General features: G+C 42.2%; 1 protein-coding gene across 4 annotated transcripts in view; it reads left to right on the top strand.

Annotated features, from left to right (window-relative positions):
- SFMBT1 (Scm like with four mbt domains 1) overlaps positions 1 to 20,495 on the top strand; it is a 153,109-nt gene that overhangs the window by 117,523 nt on the left and 15,091 nt on the right. For all 4 annotated transcript variants that reach the window (XM_064667839.1, XM_064667840.1, XM_064667842.1 and 1 more), the window contains 10 exons: positions 3,751 to 3,845; positions 8,583 to 8,823; positions 9,266 to 9,354; positions 10,225 to 10,471; positions 11,968 to 12,065; positions 12,984 to 13,085; positions 13,992 to 14,142; positions 16,255 to 16,337; positions 18,244 to 18,370; positions 19,055 to 19,168. In XM_064667839.1, the coding sequence (XP_064523909.1) occupies positions 3,751 to 3,845; positions 8,583 to 8,823; positions 9,266 to 9,354; positions 10,225 to 10,471; positions 11,968 to 12,065; positions 12,984 to 13,085; positions 13,992 to 14,142; positions 16,255 to 16,337; positions 18,244 to 18,370; positions 19,055 to 19,168 (1,347 nt within the window). The remainder of the gene's footprint in view (positions 1 to 3,750; positions 3,846 to 8,582; positions 8,824 to 9,265; positions 9,355 to 10,224; positions 10,472 to 11,967; positions 12,066 to 12,983; positions 13,086 to 13,991; positions 14,143 to 16,254; positions 16,338 to 18,243; positions 18,371 to 19,054; positions 19,169 to 20,495) is intronic.

Below are 20,495 nucleotides of genomic sequence, written 5' to 3'. Positions count from 1 at the left end.
TGCATTAAATATGATTTTGCTTGTTGTCGTCTGTCATATTCATATGCAAGATTTCTCACAGTAGCAAGAATTTCTGGTGTTTTATTGATTTTTATTGATATTTTATTGGTTTTATTGAGTAGTTTGAACTCCGACTGATCAGGATGTTTCATAGGGACATGGGGCCCCTCAGGAATGTGGCTTCCTTAAACTGGTCCTCTCTGTATCCAGGGATCTGCTAACCTGTGAGGATGGAGCTGTGTGAGAGGGTCTTGCAAAAAAATACCAGTGGACTAGATCAAAGGCTTGATTTAAGCAGGGCCTGCTCTGCTGCTACTTGTCCTGCCAATAAAACCAGCAAAGTGATTGGGTTCTGACTCTGAAAGCCTTACCAGAGAGGTGGTCCTTCACTGCACTCTTGGGGTGTTTTTCCATTCAGATGTTGAAAAAGAGAGACTTGATGTCTGAGATTTTTCACGGTTTATGAAATCCTTCCAAACACCACAATTAAAAAACTAATTTACTGCTCTCACTATGAATCCTCCCACAACATTTCTGCTTGGAGCTTTATTCAGTGAGTTTTTCTTGTTCCACACTGCTCCTGTAAGTGCTGTGCTAAATCACCTGGAATGCTGTGGCAGGGCTGTGTGAAAGCAGCAGATGGTTGGGTTAAAACTATAGCTAAGCACAGCCCTCAGCTGTGTCAGCCCCTGGAAAGGGAGCAAAGCTCCTGAAATCTCCAACTCCTCGTGTTCAGTGCTTGAAGGGCGAGTCTGATCACCTTCTCTCATTTAATTGCAAAACCTTAGTAAGGTGCAAACACAAGCTGAGTTGTACTTTCATGAATGAATGAATGAGTGAACAGCAAAAGCTGTATGTGCTTTTTAAAAAAAAGTTTCAAAAAATCCCTCTGACTCAAGGAAACTGCCTAAAATAAAGCAGGAAAAGTATTTAGTTTGCAATGAGTGTTGGACAGCGATTTGTGATAATTTTTGGTTGGTTTGGTTGGGGGGTTTTTTGTTTGTTTTTCCCATGAAAAATGTGTTTAAAGTGAGCTTTTGGGTGTGCTGGTGAGATTTGGGCACTGTACTGTACAGAGCAATCCAAACCCTTCTCACCTGGAAGGAAAGTGCTCGTTTGGATATGGAACACACAGGCTGCAGAAATCATGGATGAGTGGAATGACAAAGGACCTGCAGTAACTGATCCAGTTGGGAATGGTTTCAGCAGTAGTTAAAGGCAAAGGGTCGCTGGAGCAGCAGGCAAACTGGCTTTCCTTGGAGCTCCTTGTAGCAATTAAGTGGCAACAGAAGTTACTAATTGACCCTTTCAGTGTGTGAAGTGACCTGTGCCTCATTTAAGGAGCTTAACTGCCCCTCAGCCAGTTATCTGATGATGACGGCGTTGAAGACTCGGTGCTGCAAGGCTTGGGAAAGCTTCCAGGTCCGTGTGGTATTCCCAGGTGGAGCTGCTGGATTTCAAACTGGTTCAAAAGCACAGAGCAGCCCCGTTGCTTTGTTTCCCTAAAACAGGAGTGCGTTGGACAGTGCAGGCAGTGCTGTTTGGGGCTGCAGGAGAGCAGGGCTGTTGCTGCTGTTGAGCAGCCGGGTGGTTTTTGGTGGGAAGAGATGAGCTGACTGTCTCTGGTCTGGAGAAAAATGAGGCAGAATTCGCTCCAGGTCTTGACTGACCCATATATGTTGTGTCCGAGCTGATGTTTGTTCCCACTTTGGTTCTGGAGCTGTGAACTTAAGCATTTTTATGGTCATATTAAAATAAAATTCTGTTTAAATGAGTTAAGAAATCTTAATCTGTTTTAACAACATTTTGCAATGAACTTATATTTTTCTTAGAATGACTTGCAGCCAAAGCTTTGATCAGCTTCAGCCTAATTTGGAAACAGCTGTGGTCTGTGCATTAGCCTCTTTAACTCCCTCAAAAAATTTCTAAATAAAACTCCTTATTTATTTCTCCAGGTAATTTCTTCAGTAAATTAAAAATTATCCCTTAAAAGTGATGGTCATATTTAAACTCTGAATCTTTTGAGCTCTGAGGCTTATGAAAGGCCAATATAACCAGCTGTGGTTGGTTAAAAACAACAGAAGTTGGGTTTGGGAGAGATAAGAGCTTCTTTTAAAATAGATGCTGTCATCAGCAGACAACAGCTACCTGAATATACATTTCTGAGTTTTGGGAAATGATAGCTCCTAGAGTTACAGTGAGAAGTCAAAGATGAGCTTAACCATCAGTCTGAAGATGGATTGAACCTACTTACACTCAAAACTTTTAGTTTTTTTTAGTCTGTTTAACATATCTCAGACTTTTGGACAAATATTTGCCCCTTTCTGTTGGCGGACTAGGAACTGTCCTGGAGCACACTTAGCAGGTTGTCAGCACATCCAGGGGTCTGATAAGGGCATGTAGCAGTACTTCATTTTTTATATTTTTTTTTAATGTGTACTGTTTCCTACTCAAGCTACTACTCCTGGAAAGAACAGTTTACTGCCTGTCCTAAAGAAGACTCAGAGTGTAGGAAGTGTTGGTGTCTTGTAACCTGTGCTGAGCTCTCCTCGGGCTTGTGATACACAGAGATTTCTCTGTTTTCAAATATAAACAAGGTATCAGGTTTCCTGGTACTGAGAGAGGAAAAGCTCCCTTGTTCATTCATAAAGACAACTATGGTGCAGATGGTGGAATCAGTCTGAAAGTGAAGATGAAAGCTCTGCTTTGGTGTCACGTCACTGCCATCCCGTTCTGCTGCTGAACCTGAAGCTTTAGTTTGTGTGCTGAGATTAAAAATGATGATTGCATGAGGTGGGACCCTCCCTGGTCATCCCACTGTGTGCCTGCAGGAAAAATGTAGTGTGGCTGCATGCTGAACAAAAATAGGGGACCTGAAATCCAACCTCTGCTGGTTTGGCATCTTTTCAGCAGGGTGGGTTACACGTTGGAAAAAATGAGAATAGAAAGGGAGTGAGGAGGTGAGCCAAGAACTGAAGGGGAGACTGAGGCTAGAGGACAGGCTTGACAATAATAGTAGGAAATCTGACTAATTTGTAGCATGGCTCACTCCAGGTGTTTGCTTCCTTAACAGTCTGAGTGAGTTTTGTACTGTGGTTTGAGTGGTTTTAGCACATTTATGGTTTAAATGCATCCCGAAATGAGATTTTCTTGGTCTAAAGAAACTATTACACCTTATGAGCTGGCCTTTTTAATGTGACTAATCTGAGTGGCCTTGCTTTCAGTTATGTCTCAAGCTGTTTTCTTTAGAATTACCCTCAGTCCCTCTCTCTGCTTTTGATGTTTTAGAACATCTAAATGCATACTATCTAACTTAGAAAAGAGGACAGTGATATTTTAATTTTTTTTTTAGTATTTCTTTTCAGATCTCTCAATTTTGGTATTGCTGTTTCCTGGATGTTTTTTAATTTAATACACTAACCATCCAATGTGCCCAAAGTTTTGAGTCTCTGATATTTGTTGATACAAACACAGAGCTCTTCTGCCTATGTTCTCCCCTCACAAACTGTAAGCAATCTGTGCTTAACCAAAATCCAGGATTTCACTGTTTTTCAGACCAGGTCCAACTTAAGAGTGCTGTTCACATACAAAGAAAGGCCAGATTGTGTTGTCTCTGTGTTGAAATGTATAACTGACACACACTTGTGTACTCAGTCATTTGGAATTGAAGCAGACTTTGCTGTGGTTTGTAGTAGCCTAAAACTTAAGCCAACAGGTTGCTAAATTAGAGGTGTTTGGCTTCTCTTTCAGATGCTGGTTCCAGTGTGGATGAAATGGAATTCAATTGGGATGAGTATCTAGAAGACACAGGAGCAACTGCAGCCCCCCATGGATCTTTCAAACATGTGAGTAAAGGAGTGTGTGTTTGCTTGTCATGTCCTGCCTTGGTTTTTTGATACACTGAATGTTTAGGGTTTCTTTGAATATGCTGATGCTTTCAAATCTGGAAGACTAACTAAAATCATGTTACTTAGAGTAAAGAGAAATGAGAAGTTTCACCTTTTTATTATTGTTTCTCATCTTACTCTCTGAATGTAGTAAGGGTAACCCCATCCACAGGTGCTGAAAGTTCAGGAGCTCTTAGTCTTTTCTGCACCAGAGGATAAGCTTGATTTTTCTCAAGAAGCTCAGAATAGCCAGTCTTTTTCTCCTTGTGGTGCTACTGGACAGCTGCTATGGAGGTCTTGCTGTAGAAAAGCTGGTGGCAGAATAGTTCTTGAACAGCAGAATTCAAATGTGCTCTCAAAGAAGTCTTTAATGGTGGATCTCAAGGAGAAAATAATAGCTCTGCCAAATACTTGGCTGTAGTAGTTAGAAAACTGATTAGGATAATTGTTGATCACAGGCTGAATGGTTAGGATGAAGTCTTGATAAGCCCTTGTCTTTGCCCTTGGACATCTTTAATCAAATGTTTGATGGTAGAATCCTGGAACACCCTGTCCCATTGGGTGGGATCTGAATGTGAAACCTGCCTGCTTGTACTGGGTCATCAGTGAAGGTGAGCTCTGTAGGGCTGGTGTCCAAACCTGTTGGTTCTCTTCCAACAATTAAAACACCTTCCAGACTGCCAGCCTGTATCCTTATCCAGCTCTTTACTAAAGTTACTGTTTAATAGTCTTTCAAAGATTGCCTGTGGGTCTTTTACCATGTCAGTGAGGGTAGTGACTTTTGTGTGACACATTACTTGGAAAGCATCCCATGGTGCTCAGGCTTTGGATCCAGTATCATGACTTTCTGTATTGGAAACTTAAATCAGCAGGAAAGCAGACTGAGATCTGTTCATGAAGGATCACAGGAATGCAAAGGTGACCTGCAGAAGTGCAAAACATTAAACAATCTGTTCAAATATGCAGTTGTGTTAGTAGTGAAGATGCAGAGTAAGCACAGGCTTCACAGAAGCTCTTCTGTAGACTGGGATGTAATTGTAAGCTTTTTGTTGTTTTGTTGTTTTTTTTTTTCAAAATAAACATTCAGGTATCTCATTTCTGAAGGGAAGGGGCCTCTGCTTGCTTTGTTCTTCCTTAGTGTACTGAGGCTGTGGCAAGAGAGAGCTTACTCAGAGTGGTAGTGTCCGTGCAGCCCACACTGAGGGCCCAGAGTAGAACCAGAGCAAGGGCATTTTGCAGGAGTGTGAGGAGTGGTCTGTTCTCTGGTGTGGTTTACCTGACAGGATCTCTGTTAAGGAAGCCTGCTGTCATAGCTTGGACATGATACAACTAATTGTCATGCCAGCTTTACAGTGGTGGCCAACTGAATTAATATTATAGCTGCATTTTGTTAATTAGCAAGAGACAGGCTTTGAAAGACTCCCAACCCCTGCGCCAACCCAGCTGTGTCACATCACAGGTCTGCTGGCTGTGGCCATGCTTGGTAAAAATACAATTAGCTTTAAAAAATCCCCATTTTTAATTGTTATTAGTCCCTACATGTGAGGAGCACAGTGCAGTTTTGCTGGTGCAGGTAACATTGCGGTGGAGAGTGGTTTAGTGAGCAGGTGTGGGCAAAGCCCAACCCTTTGCCCAGCCCTGTCCTGCTGCCCTGGGGGGTGGGGGGCCAGGACTGCTGCAAGGGGTCATCAGTGAGCGTGGAAATAGTTTCCTGCATGTTCAGAAACAGAACTATCAGGCATTTGTTAGCAGAGTTCCTTAGAATTTGTCCAGACACCAGTGTTGATGTTCTCTGTAATAAGGTTGGCATAAAATTTTGAGGAGTCAATGCTGACAGTGAATTGACAAGCAGAGAGAGGAGTGCATTTACATCAGTGTCACATCACCTGGATCGTGCTGTTCATAGAAATGCAGGAGTGCAGGGTCACATGCTCGGGGTTTCTGCTGTCCATTAGAAGGTAAGGCATTGGAAAAGGTAGAGGAGGAGAGTCTCACTGCCTCCCAGTGGAGAGTGACAGCCTGTCTGTGTGATGAAGCCTAAAGAAAAGGTTAAGGTGATTCCAGGGTACATTAGGTGTGTGATTTCCAGTGGAGAGCATACAGTCTGTGCCAGAGACTGGTGGTCCCTCCACTTGAAATCTGTGGTGTGAGTTGCTTGACTTGAAGAATGACATATTTAATGATCCACTGTCAGGACAGGTAAGAAGGAAATACTTTTGTACTCTCAACAAAGCAGAGTGGAAAAATCTAAGCTGAAGAATAGTCTTGGCACAAGAGCAAATGAACATGTATTACAAATTAATTAATTAATATAAATACATTTTAGATGGAATCTTAAGGGTTTTGTTTGGTTCCTTTTAAATACTGAAGCAGTGAGACTGTGACCTCCCATTATGAGTAGCAAGTGAGAAATACCTGACCTGTGTTGCAGGAGAGAGTACATGTTCAGATTAAGAAAATGTAATCTATTGTTACATAGCCAGTGTTAGCAAAGCTAGATGAGAGAGAAGACCTTTTATATTTTGCTTATATTAATTCTCAGAGTTTTGCCTTGCTATAAGCAAGATGCATTGGAAAATGTAAGCTACTTCTCAAATTAAGCATGTTCTAATGTTTAATTTGTTAGCATTTTCAGAATTGAACGATATTGAGATCAAAGTGACTGTTTTACCTACAGTGTAGCAGAAGAAAGAACTTAGCAAAAACCTAGAGCTGCACTGGATGCCAATGTTGTCATCCCCCCTAAGTCTACACTTTGTCTAGAATTGTTGAATGCTCTATTTTAATTCCTCTCTGCTACTTCTATACATGTGTAAACACGTATTAAAAATAACCTGGTGTGCAGCATCATCTGAACACACTTATTTGCTGTGTGTTCTTGCATGCTCTTAGTATTTTGTGTGTGTTCTTTATCACTCTCCTGAGCTGAGCTGTGCCCCCAGCTCTGACCTGTGCCGTGGCACAGATGGGGGGATAGGACCTTCTGGGAAGGAGTGGTGGGAGCTGCCTGGGCAGTGCAGTCACTGAGCACTCCTGGCCATCTCAGCCTGCCGTGTGTGCAGCAACAGGCTGCCCTCTCCGACCCACTGCTCCAAAGAAAATCCTCTGGAGGTTCCCAGCCTGCCCTGCTCCCTCAGCACGCCTGGAGAAACCGAGTGTTGTGCTTTGAACTGCTCAGCGGTGTCCAGGAGAGGGCGCGAACAGCTGCTCGGTCCGCGCTGTAATCCCAAGGGAACATCCCTGCCGGCGTTAGGAAAACGCACCTGGCTGCAGGGAAAGCTCCTTCTGCTGCTCTTGGGCTCCTTGATTGCAGCTCTCTCTGCCGTGAGGCTTTGCTGAAAGGTCGGGTATAGAGAGCTGCACAGATTGCCCAATTCCTCACACTGTGTCGAGCTCAAGGCTTATCCCTTGGGAACCAGAATACGAAGTCTTTGGGAAGACAGCAAGACAACTGTCTTTTTTAAGAGTCACCCTCTATAATACCACTTCAGGATGCCTGCAGGTATTAGAACTTGCTGATTATGTTTTCAAGAAGTGGTGTCTCTAAGTGAAGGATATTAACCTGAAGGATGTGGACAGTTAACAGAGGCATATGCTTTTCTTTCTGATGTGGTTCTCTTAGTTTTATTTTTAGCAAACCAGTACGTGCTGGCTGATGAGACTGTAATAGCTATGGCAGTTACTGAACTGTCAGTGCAGAACTGGGAATAAATACCCCAGAAAGTGTCTACTCCATTTGCATCACACTGAAAGCCTTTCTTGCAGTTGATTCAAAGAGGAAATGAAGCTTGGGACCACTTAAGAAAGAAAACACCAGTTACAGTCAGCTGAGAAGAAGGAATTGACATGTCAGAGTTTTAATTAGGACTGAGGACCTAGACTTAAGCATAGATCAAACATACTACAGTGAGAGCAGAAGAGGCTCTTTCTGCTCTTTCAGGATTGTTTGAGCTAAGAGAAGGTAGGGATATGAGAAACTTATTGTTTTGCCTTCTCTTTTTAAGGTCACATCTCAGCATCAGTACTGTGCAATCAGATTCCTCACCTGCCCACAGCACAGCCACATACACACAGAGCACTCACAGCATTTGGTGCTTTACTGTGTCAAAGCATGAGTTAACTCAAGAACACATACTGATTATGTTCCATGCAATTTATGGAGCAATGCTAGGTACAGAATTATTTAGATTCTTGGACAGAGGCATTCAAAATCCTTATTCTGCAGTTTGTGAGTTCTTAGAGGAGCTCAGTGGAAGGGATGCTGGTATTGTCACCTAAAGCATGTGTAGGTACTTTAAACAGGCTCTTTGTCCAAAGACCTTGAAAACCACAGTTTAACACAACAAGTCAAAGTCATGATCCTGAGTTGGGCCTTTAGTTTTGCTGAGCTTGACAGCCCAGCTGTGAGCAGGAAAGGCTTTCAGTGGTGAGGGAGGTATTGTTCAGGGTAGGAACATGAATGGCAAGGTATTGATTTAAGGTTGAAAAGATACTCTGAAATGCAAAGAAGATTTCATGAAGGATGATTCTATTCATTCCAATTTGGGTCCCATAAATGTGATGAAGTTGTTTCTCTGAAGACACTGGATGGAATTTGCCATGAGGTTTTTTGCTAATGAACCTGTCTAAACTGTTCCCTCTGTTGTTCAACAAAGTTTCTGGGAGGTGCTCAGGTGTGATGATCTTCCTCTTCAGGTGGATACAAGTTTGCAGAATGGTTTTGCCCCTGGAATGAAGCTGGAAGTCGCTGTCAAGTCTGACCAGAACACCTACTGGGTAGCCACCATCATCACTACCTGTGGGCAGCTGCTGCTGCTGCGCTACGATGGGTACGGGGAGGACCGCAAGGCTGACTTCTGGTGCGACATCATGACGGCTGATTTGCACCCCATCGGCTGGTGTGAGCAGAACAAGAAGATCCTCAAAGTGCCTGAAGGTATCAGCTCTGTGTGCAGAAGGGGGGGGTACATACAAAAGTGTGCTGTTGTTCTGTGGCAGCCTGGCAGGCAGCCTGCAGGGCTGCTGGTGTGTGTGGGTGGTGGCGTTGTGGGGACAAGCTGAGGTTATCTGCCGTGTTTTCCTGACATCCCATGGCTTACATTAGGAGATTGCTCCTTCACCAGAGAGGAGTTAGGTTAATTTCAGAACTTTCAGAACTAATTCTTACAGAGGCTTGTGATTATCTTAATTATCACCCACCAAAATCTACTGCTTTGTCATTTCCTTCAAAAATGTTGTTTTTTCTTTTTTTAAGATGTTACTGGTGCATGGCAGATTCTTCTGAATTAGGCAGCACAACGGTGTGATAACATCTCATGTCTGAATAATCTTTATCTGGTGGGAAGAATCACAGTCTTTTTTCTTCACTTCTCACGTAGGTATCAAGGACAAGATACCTGACCAGGAGGAGTTCCTTCAGCGGGTCCTGAAGGGAGCGTGCAGTGCTCCTGCCAACCTGCTCGAGGGGGTGAGTCCTGCAATGTGCTGCATCCTGGTCTTTGTCTTGGCCTTCCCCTTCTTCATTAGGGGAACCACTATTTGGATTGTCAGTTCCCTGTTTAAGTTTAGGGAGCATTGTAATGTGCTGCTGACCATAGCATTCTACTGTCTAATGTTTCTTATTTAGACTATTCATTTTTGCTAGTGTTGTCCTGAAACATATCTGTTGCTGCAGGTTTGGGCTCTTCCTTAATCCTGTCAAAAGAAAGATCTTCTTCAACTCCCTTAGGTTTCAGTCTTCCTCCAGTTTGGCTCCTCCATGTTGTCCCCTTTCTCAGTTGACTCCTTTCACTTCAGATTGTTTTGTTCTGTTTGGATTTTTTACTAATGGGCAGGTTATTGTTTTACTTAAATATCACATCTTTGCTAGTGAAGAACCAAATTTTTATCCCCTTCTCTGCACTTCAACAATATTTGCACCTCACGGTTATGAAGTGCAGAACGTAATGGTTTCTTGAAAATGCCACTGACATCTTCATTCCAGCTAACATTTCTGTCTTGCTGTGTTTCTGTCTAGTCATCTTTGTATGTAGGATGACTCAGTTTTAGAAAGAGGTTATGCATGTTTCCTTCGAACCTTGAATACAGAAGTGGTAACGCCTCTGACAATGATAATGAGGATGTAAGTGAAATGTGTGACTGCATCCACAGGCAGTGAGGAAGCTCTGATGCAAACAGCAGTGGTTCTGAACATTGTCATTTCTGTCTTGTGTTAGTAAGAGACGTGTATTTCTTCTGTTTTCATACTTTATTTATGAAAAAAAAGAAGTGTGTATAGAGGTGGAAGTATGGGCTTCGTTTTGTTCTGTCGTGCAGAATAATTGTATTCTTTTTGTAGCTTCACAGAGGGAAAAATCCATTGGATCTCATTGCACCAGGCTCCCGACTAGAACTGCAAAACATCCGGGATTCCCTGGAAGCCTGGATAGTCACTGTGGTAGAAAATGTTGGGGGGAGACTGAAGTTGAGATATGAAGGACTGGAGGATTCTGACAAATTTGACCAGTGGCTGTTCTACTTGGACCCTTTCCTTCACCAAGTGGGTTGGGCAGCCCAGCATGGATATAGCCTGCAACCACCTTTAGGTACTTCAAAACATCTATTTTTTGTATATTAGCATATTTTATTTGATGATCAGAGGGTAGAGAACACTACATGCTGCTTTAGTGCTCTGAATCTGCCCTCTGGGTGCACATGGTGGTCACATAATCACTCTGGGATCTGACAAGTATTGTACCTGATAAAATGTAAGTGGGAAAAAAATAATCCTTCAAGACTTTTCACCCACTCATTCAGAAGGTGCTAAATGGCTTTTGCCTGTCAAAACTTTCCACCTGTTTGTGGAAAAGGAGGAACTGAAGAAGGGATTGCTTTCACTGTTAATTTTATTAGGTTTGTATTCCTGGGGGTGAGAAAGTCTTAAGGTTTTGAAGTGCTGCTCAACAGGAGGAGCTTTTGCAGTTGTGACCCTCAAGTCCACTGGATTAATTTAGACACTGTTTAAAGATATGAAAATATCCCTTAAAAAAAGGAATGAGTGCATGGAAACTGAGGCAGAGGGTGGGACAGGTGGCTTATTTTTCATATCAGGGCTGGTCCTCAAAGGACTGGGGCATAAAATGGCAGAAACACACAGGGTTGACTTACAAGCTGAGCAGTGATGTAACGTTTCCTGATGAAGGGAAACCTTGGGATAAAGCTGGAAAATGTTGAGAATTACCTTAAAGCCTTTCTGCAGGTGTACATTTAAGGTTCTGGCACACTCAGTGCTACTAGTTGAAGAAGTTCAAGTTGCTTAGAACAGTTGCTTTTGTTGTGGTTTTTTCGTTAATGTTTTCCCCTCACAGCAAGAAGAAATCATGCTGAGGAAACCAAACCAATCTTATTGGAATGACTGAGCATCTGCTTTTACTAGTGCTTGACCAATCTCTGCTGAAATCAGGATTGTGAACAGGGAGATGCCAAATCACTGCCAAACACCAGATGGGGGGATTCCACAGCACTATTTAAGTGATTAGTGTCTTTTAAAAATATTAGTTAGCTACTGGATTTGTTTCCTTTTTGTGTCTGTGTAAGAGCTTTGAGACACTCCCAGGGATCTTTGTGCATGATGGCACTGCTATGAGTAGTTTCTCTTCTGTCAGAGGTGTGTGGCCTGCAATTGCAGATGTTAAAGGAGTAACTTATACATCTGGAACAGGCTTGTGGAACATTTCTTGAAATTTCTGCTTGCTTAAGCGTAAAACCAGCTGGATTATCCAGCTGGGGATTTGTTTTCTTGTCATATGTTTCTCCAGAAGTTTTCCTTGGTGTTAATGTGGTCTCTGTACTCTCAGAAAAAGCAGACTGGGCAGTGTATGGGTGATACAGTGTTGCTTGTTCAGTTCCTCTTCATAAAAAGGCAAATGTTGAAGAAAGCAGTACATTTTTGAGAAGGAAGGCATTTGCACAGGTTCTGAACAGATAAGAATTTAGCAGTTAGAGGAGCACAAATCAAACTCTTGGCCTTATTGCTCTGTGTCTGAAGGAAAAGAGGAAGGAAGGTGACTTTATTCATTCTTTCCCTCTCTCTTTCCTCAAGCCATTAGGTCCTTGAGGAGTGAAGCAGATTGGCAAGAGATCCTGAAGAAGGTGAAAGAGGAGGAGGAGGAGTCATCCGTTCCTACAGATCTTTTTAAGGTAGTTTAATGCTGTTGATGAATCCGTGAAAATGTTATATTCCTAAGAAACAGTTCAGGGAAGTCAGTCACTTACTTAAAATTCTTTCCATGTTTTGTTTTGTTGGTTTTTTAAATTTTTTTCCTTTCTCCCTCTAGTTTAAAAATGTGAGGATAATAAAAAATAATCATACTACTATCAATTCTTGGTAAGTTAGACAATGCACCCATCACAATTCTGATGCTTTATAAAGACATCTCCAGTTGTTGGCCCTCTTTGGTCTTGCAGATTAGTGTCCTTCTGGAGGACACTACAGATTGTTGGATTACAACAGTCTCTCTAATTGTTTATAATAATAATTAAAAAAATCTTAACATATTTTGAGAAATAGGAATGTAAATTTAATTCTTCAAGTTCTTAATTCATTTTTCTCAGCTTTGTTTGGACCTCTAAGCAGAATAGAAGAGAAGGTGCTGCAGCTCTTGAATTTGTTGGGTCATACATAGAGCAGGATATACATAATTCTGAAGAAGGAGCCCTGTTCTGCAAGTTTTTGTTAGACTGAAAACCGAGACTGTATAGTTCTCATTTAGTGTAGCTCATGAGTGGTTAGAGGAGGGCTAAAAGTTAGAGGAACAAACCCCAGAACATCTCTGTTGACTTACCAGACCACCTTGTATTGTCAAATCTTGTTTCTGTGTGGAGAATGTCAGAGGAGGAAGTGGCAGGACCTCAATTTCCTAAAACTCACTGAAGACTGTCAGTCTCAGAGGGCATTGTTGGCCTTTTCACCTGGGGAAGTTGCTGGTATTCCAACAGGTTGATTTCTTAGAATGAGCTAATAAAAACTTAAGTCATCCTCTTCAGCTGATTTATGTAAGGTGCATCTCTCTTTTGATGGAGAAAGGCAGGTAATCACACTGACACCTCATTTTTCAGGATAAACCTGTGATTGGAGTGCATTCATTCTCTGAAGGCATGAAGTTGGAAGCTGTGGATCCAATGGCTCCTTTTGTAATCTCTCCTGCTACAGTTCTTAAGGTACCAGCGTTCTTAAACTAGTCCTGCTAAGATTCAGTACTACCACAACTTCTGTTCTTAAGTGCTCAGGGAATTCTCATTAACTGATTATCTTAAAATCTTGAACTAGTTTCCAAATGAAGTATTTTGTATGTCTCCCTCAGGGGACAGGCTGCCATGATAAAGCATCTTAACTGCTGATGGTGAAGCCATTGCATTTGAACAGAAAGGAAAAGTTCCATAAAGATACAGGCTTAAAAGATCAAATTACTTGAATCGTCAAACCCAGGTTTTTAAAATTGATATAATCTCTTATAATCTGAGAATCCAGTTGAAGATAGATTTTTGATCTTTTTTTTTTTGTGCAAAAGTTGTGTCATTGCTATGTAGATATGACATTTTGTCATTACTATGTACCTATGACATTTAGATGACCAGATTTAAAAGCTGAAATGAAAACTCTCCCAACATAATCAGGTCTTACTTTTCTTGCTATTTGCTTATCCTGCTTCTGTTTACATCAGCAGTGGAGTGGGTTTACTTGTGACAGTCCATCCTAGGACACAGCCTTGTTGAAATAAGCAGTTTGTTATTATAGAATAGTAAGAAGACCACAGACACTAATTCCTCTGCATTTTTCATGAGAAAATTTCATGTAGTGCTTGATCACCTAATTTTTTGAAGTGCTTATGCATTAACTTTTATTATTTATATTTGTTAACTTTCTGGATGATGCAGAGGAAACCACTGGTTTATAAATCCCATAGATTCTCCTTTAATTTTTTTAATCCTCACAGTATTTCAAGATAAAGAGTTAGTATCATATAATATTGCTCTTTACTGAAGTTAACAAAATGAGGGAGGGGGAGCAGTAGATCAGAACCTGCTACTCACCAGACCCCGTGGTTCTCTTTTGCCTGACTCCAGGTGTTCAATGACAAATATTTCATGATAGAAATTGATGACCTGAGAGCAGACCGTGCCAGCAGCCAGTCCTACGTTTGTCATGTCAACAGTGCTGGGATTTTCCCAGTGCAGTGGAGCCTGAAGAACGGCCTGAACCTCAGCCCCCCCCCAGGTATGGCTGTGCAGCCCTGTCATGCTCACCCCTCCCCGGAGGGAGCAGCTCCCCAGTCCCCACTGCTCTGGTTAGGACAGCACTTCTGCAACACAATTACGTGTAGCAGAACAAGAAAGATCAAATTCTGACAAACAGGAGCTTTGAGTTAGTGAAACTGAAGTTTCCTGGGTCTAAGCCTGGATTTGGGAAGATGAGAGAGGCTGGGGAGTGCTGGTCATGCATAAAAACCTGAACACAGGAACGAGTGGTGTGTGTGTTCCAGGGCTGAAAGAAATGTTGATTTCAGCCTTAATTAACATGATATCAGAAACCTGTAGTCTTTGCATTGGATTTTTGCTTCTGGTCAGAATGGAACATTGTTATAATTATTTTATAATATTTTTAGGATATCTTATCACTTAGAAGTTAATGAACTATTTTTTTATCAGGGACCTATCAGGCACTGTAGCAGATTGCTGAAACATTGCTTCGGGACATAAGGGAATAGGGGAGTGTTCCTCAGCTGCTGAAATATTTATTCATTTTCTCAAAGTGGAAATGTCAATGGTATTGTAGAATCAGGGAGTCAGTTCTCTGATTCACCATCTCAGAATTCAGAATGTTTTGTTTTAGTTGCTCCTTACATCAGAGGAGCAACGACCGTAGGATGTTTGTCTCCTGCCTTTCAGGTAGGAAAAAATACAAAAAGTGGCTTTGCTTGATCAGCATTACCCAGAATTTTGCATGTGAAAAATGAAATCTCACTTTGTGGGCATGTGACTGGAGCTGACGAAGATTTTAAGTTCCTGTTCTTGTAGTCCCTTGCACATGGTGGGCGCTCTGAATTGCGTGAGGTCTCAAGAGCCCTACTGGGACTGGTAAAACTGAGACAAATAAATAGATCCTTCTGTGGTTCAGCCCTCTCTGAGGGGGTAAAAGTCACAGAATAGTTCAGGTTGGACTGGTGAGGCCACACCTCAAATCCTGTGTTCAATTTTGGGCCTCACTACAAGAAAGACATTGAGGTGCTGGAGTGTGTCCAGAGAAGGGAACAGAGCTGGGGAAGGGTCTGGAGCACAAGTCCTGCAAGGAGGGGCTGAGAGGGCTCAGCCTGGAGAAAAGGAGGCTCAGAGGGGACCTTCTTGCTCTCTACAACTACCTGTAAGAAGGATGTTGTAGCCAGCTGGGGGTGGTCTCTTTTCCCAGGTAAGAAGTGACAGGATGAGAAGAAATGGCCTCAAGTTGTGCCAGGGGAGGTTTAGGTTGGATATTAGGGAAAACTTCTTCACAGAAAGAGTTGTCACAGATTGAAACAGGCTGCCCAAGGCAGTGGTTGAGTCACCATCCCACATATTTAAAATATGTGGCATGGTTGAACTTTGTGTGTTTAGTTTGTCATGGTAGTGCTGTATTCTTAGACTGGTTACGATTTTGTTGGATTGCTTAAACCATTGTCACAGGTGTCCCTTGTAGGGGAGTAGAATAACTGCAGCACTTGTGTACTTGCTGATTTACTGCCAGCCTCAAACTGACATGGCAGCACACTTCTGCTCCCTCTTCCCTTCAGTTATTTGCTTTTATTAGATCACAGGGAAGCCAAGTATTTCCCCCAAGAAGAGGATAATTTTTCTTGGAAGGATGCTGTGTCTCCTGGTGGCCTCCTTGTTAAGAGTCTTCCCTTCAAACATAAATGCAGATCTATGGCTGTTGGCAAACCTGATGAGCCTCTTGGCACATCTGACTGCTCTCTTTAATGACTTAGTGTTTAGCATGTCTTTGAGAGAGTAGTATGTTGATATTGTACACATTTTGACTGCTCTGTTTTAAAGAAAAGTAAAGTTTCAGAGCTGACACAACAGCAATTGCAGAAATCTTTCCTGAATTTCATCTGTACCCTGTGAAAAAGGGTGAGAGTGCTTCCCTGTGCTTGAATTGCTGCCCTTGTCTGCTTAGCAGATGTACTTCATTCACGGTTCAGGTTGCTGTGGCTGCCCTCAGGTGGCTGAGGAAGCTGTAGTCAGCTGACAAACCTGAGTGGCCCGAACAGATCTCAGTGCTCTGTATTTCATGTCAGTTTGAATGGAGTCTCAGACTGTTAAACTCTAACCCCTTGGCTTTTCCTTCTCCTAGGTTACCCCGGGCAGGACTTCGACTGGGCAGACTACCTCAAACAGTGCGGTGCTGAGGCCGCTCCCCAGAGCTGCTTCCCCTCGGTAAGGTTCTCTTCCGGAAAAATCTCTTGTGTTATGTGAATGACACTCTTGATTCCAGAGAGAAGAAACTTTTCCATGTTTTTGACTTAAATTGCCTTTCTAAATAGAATAGACTATTTCAGTTGAAAGGGACCTACGATGACCATCCAGTCCAACAACCTGACCCTCTTCAGGGCTGACCAAAAGTTAAAGCCTGTTGTTAAAGGGTGTTGTCCAAATGCCTCTTAAACACTGGCAGGGATGGAGCATGGACCACTTCTCTGGGAAGCCTGTTCCAGTGTTTGACCACCCTCTCCGTAAAGAAATGCTGCCAGATGTCAAGTCAGAACCTCCCCTGACACAGCTTTGAACCATTCCCACATGTCCTGTCACTGGAGATCAGCACTTCCCTCTCCTCTTCCCTTCCTCTGGAAGCTGCAGGGAGCAGTAAAGTCACTCCTCAGCCTCCTTTTCTCCAAATTGGACAAACACAGAGTCCTGAGCTGCTCCTCACAGGACATTCCTTCAGCCCTTTCACCAGCCTTGTTGCCCTCCTCCGGACACATTTGAGTGCCTTAACACCTTACCTGGGATAGCTCAGGAAACAGAAGAGATAAGAGAGTATAAATGTATATGAACTGAAGGTGCATGCCAGTTCCCTGCATAAGGAAGCAGTGGACCAAATGTTTCAGTTGCGATAATGCAGATTGAAAATAAATGTTTGTTTTGTGAAATTGAAATGTGGAAGAGCCTGTGGAAGAGTCACAGAACAGCATCAATTGTTGGCACTCCTGTAATTGTGGAAACAGGGCCTTTCAATAGACTTTATTTTCGTTTATTTAGTGTGCTCTTTCAATCTTCCATCCTTTCAGCTTGAAAAATTAATTCCATTGTATTGATCAATACCAAGTCATCTTAAATTAGTACCAGATAATCATTTTACATTAATCAGTGCCTGAAGGACTTGCAACATTTTGGGCTTTTGTTGGTTCAGTGACAGTATTGCTGTCTCCCAAAGCACAATACCTTGTCAAGCAGAAAAGGGTTCTATAAACACCTGCCTTCCAGTTCCATTTACAATACTTGGGCTATTGCAGTGCTTAGGGGAGAAATTAAAATGAATAATTACCATTTTTTGAAGAGGGTGTTGCTGGCTATGAATTCTTGTTGCCCTTGTTCTGTCTTGTAAGCTGTGGCATCTTAGAACAGGTCATTGAATTTATTATCCCTTTCTGAGAAGAGTTGATCACTGTAGGCTAGTTCCAGAATTCATAATGTATTGATCCTGTAATTATGTTGCAGAGTGGCTCTGGGAGGAAGAGTCCTCTGTCTGGCTGCTACTTCTTATCTTTAATTCAGGAGCTTCAAAGCTGGATAAACATCCATTCGTATGTTTGGGGGATTTTTTTTTTTAATAAATGTGAACTAAGTTGGTGAATAAAGTAAGATCCTACTTATCAAAAAAATTTAAAATTAAAAGAAAGCTTCCTATGCTGTCTGCCAGAACTCATTTGGATGAGGCAGGAATGTTATTTGCATACGTAAAGTGGATTTCCAAGCTAACACGATGGAATAGAGAACCTGGTCAGACTATTTGTCAGACTTATCACTTGGGTAGCAAGCAGCAGAGAATTCCTGATTGCTGAGAATGCCCTCAATCCTTCCAGTGAGCCTCAGCATCCTTATTTTTTGAGAACAAATATGTTCTTTTCTAGGTCTGTCTGTAGAGGTTTTTTTTAACTTAAAATCTTCATAGTTCATAATACTTTTCATATTCAATGTGGTAATTATCTGAAATCTTCTCTGCCTGCCTGAGTATCTTTCTGTGTTGTTCAGCACTGAGGTTTTTGTGTTGCTCCTGTTCATGGCTGTTCATATCACACACACACAATTGGTATCTTACTGAAGTGTCCTGGCTATCTCCTAGTTAACTTCTGACCATGGCTTTAAAGAGAATATGAAACTCGAGGCTGTGAACCCAGTTGATCCTGAAGAAGTTTGCATTGCTACAGTCACCAAGTTGAAAGACTCCTACCTCTGGCTTCAGCTGGAGGGTAAGCCTGATGTGGGAAGAGCAAGTAGCACTTGCATTGGTTCTTCTGTAATGCCATCAACAGACCTGAGGTGTATCTGGAGCATACTCACTGTGTGCAGAGTATGGGAACAAGTTCCAGTTTCCTCAGTGAAAACACAGCAAACCCCACTTGCATTGTCTGTCTCCACTTTGCCTTGGCTGGCACTGCTTATTTAAGCCAAAAATGGCATTTGTGCATTGCAGTGTCAGTGCTGGGCTGGTGCACTGTGCAAAGTGCTGATTGGGGTCTTTTAGAAAGCAAGGGCCTTGGAACAGTTTTACAAACCAGTGACTTGCATTCTAAGCAAGCTTTAACCAGATCGAGGAAGAAAACTTTCAGAGGTTCCCCATTAAAACAGAGTAGGCCTATGATTGTTCTCTTTTATAATCCCATTTCTTGACTGGAAGTAGATCAGCATGCACTTACTATGCACTGTGCATCTCTGCTAAACTGTGGATGGCAAATTCCCATTTCCAGCCTTCAGGAGGAAGCAAATGAGGGCAGGAAAGAATCTGGTCAGTAAAAGGGGATGAATAAATGATTGATACTGTGTCCCAGATATGCCATAAGTAAAAGTGGCTTCACTGGCAAACATATAGCAAGCGTTAACCAAATTGGGGTTTTTATTACTTGTTTCAATTTTTCCTTTTCTAAACTGAACAGGTTCCAAGAAGCCTGTCCCTGACTGCATAGTGAGTGTGGAATCAATGAATATATTTCCAGTGGGTTGGTGTGAGACGAATGGATATCAGCTGAGGCCTCCTCGCAAAGCAATAGGTACCGGCTCTGCTCTGTTTGCAGGGGTTACCTGGGTGGATAGAGATAGGCAGACCTTCCAGAGCAGGCTACTGCAGAATTATTGCTGGCACTACTGCATTTGGAAACATTCATCATGCACAGAGAATCTGTGCCTTGCACAAGTGTTCCCCTGGCTGTTGGGTACAGTTGGAAGCCATACAACAACTCCAAAACAGCAGTGTTGGCTGGAGACCCACAGGCTGTACAAGCCTGTGGGAACAATCCATTAGTCATAACAAAAAAATCATATATGTGTGTACACACACACCCCCATGCTCTGCATTTACTTCTGTCTAAGCTGTTCTTGAAGTGTGTCTGACCCTGATACTGATTTTACACTTGCACTTGTTCAAGTAAAATTAATGCCATAACAAACCAGTGTAGAGTGTGTATGCATTCTGGAGTCTAAATAAAGGGGACTGGCTTTCTAAATGGGCCAGAGGGTAATGATCCCTTAATGACAAAGTGCTGAAAAGTAAATCCTACCTGTTTTAACTACATGACTAAGTAGCATAAAGTAGTGTCTTCTCTCAACTGCTTAGTGAGCTCTGTTTATTAAAGTTTAGTGGGAGTTGGAGAAACTGAAGAATTTCCTGCATGTTCATTAAGTAAGATAAGGGAATTTTAAGATTGGAGTGAGCTGTCATTTACTGCAAGTCAAAGCAAGAGAAACTAATCTGCCTGCACTGCCAAGGACAGGAGGGAGTGGAGGAGATCCTAATTAGGGCAAAAAAACTTAAAAAAAAAAAATCCAGAAATTTTTTGGGGACAAAGGTTGAAGAGGCATATGTTGCATTGCCTTGTTTGATATTATTACCTGATTGTGAAAGCCAGAACGAGCAAGTGGACCCATCACCCTGATGACTGATTTAGTTGCAAGTGTTTTCCTCTACAGCAACTGGCTTAAGTCATATGTATTTCTAACCTGCTGATTTCATTCCATTTCAAAGTTAAACACTGTTGAAGTTACTGTGCTGGTAAAGTGGCAAGTTAGGCCAAACAACCTGACCCTTGGGTGCTGAAAAGGAAAGCATAAAATTCATTTTTGGCAGGTACTACAGGTAGTTTAGGGGCTATGGTGCAAATAAAAGATGCAAAAAAGGTGAGATTTCCTGGAAGGCTGGGGGTATCATGCCTGATTTAATGGATTTTTAGTGAAAGTTGAAGTTAACCTATTGTCAAATTACTTAGACCAGTTACTCTAGTGCAGATGGGTCAGCTGTCTGACACTGCCAGTGACTTGGAACATGAATTCTTTTTGGTGTGTAACTTAGGAGAAAAGAGTTCACTAGTTTTTGTACTAGAT

Source organism: Pseudopipra pipra, chromosome 11 (genome assembly GCF_036250125.1).
Source record: "Pseudopipra pipra isolate bDixPip1 chromosome 11, bDixPip1.hap1, whole genome shotgun sequence".
Classification (NCBI taxonomy): Eukaryota; Metazoa; Chordata; class Aves; order Passeriformes; family Pipridae; genus Pseudopipra; species Pseudopipra pipra.
This window is presented reverse-complemented; position numbering and strand designations above follow the sequence as displayed.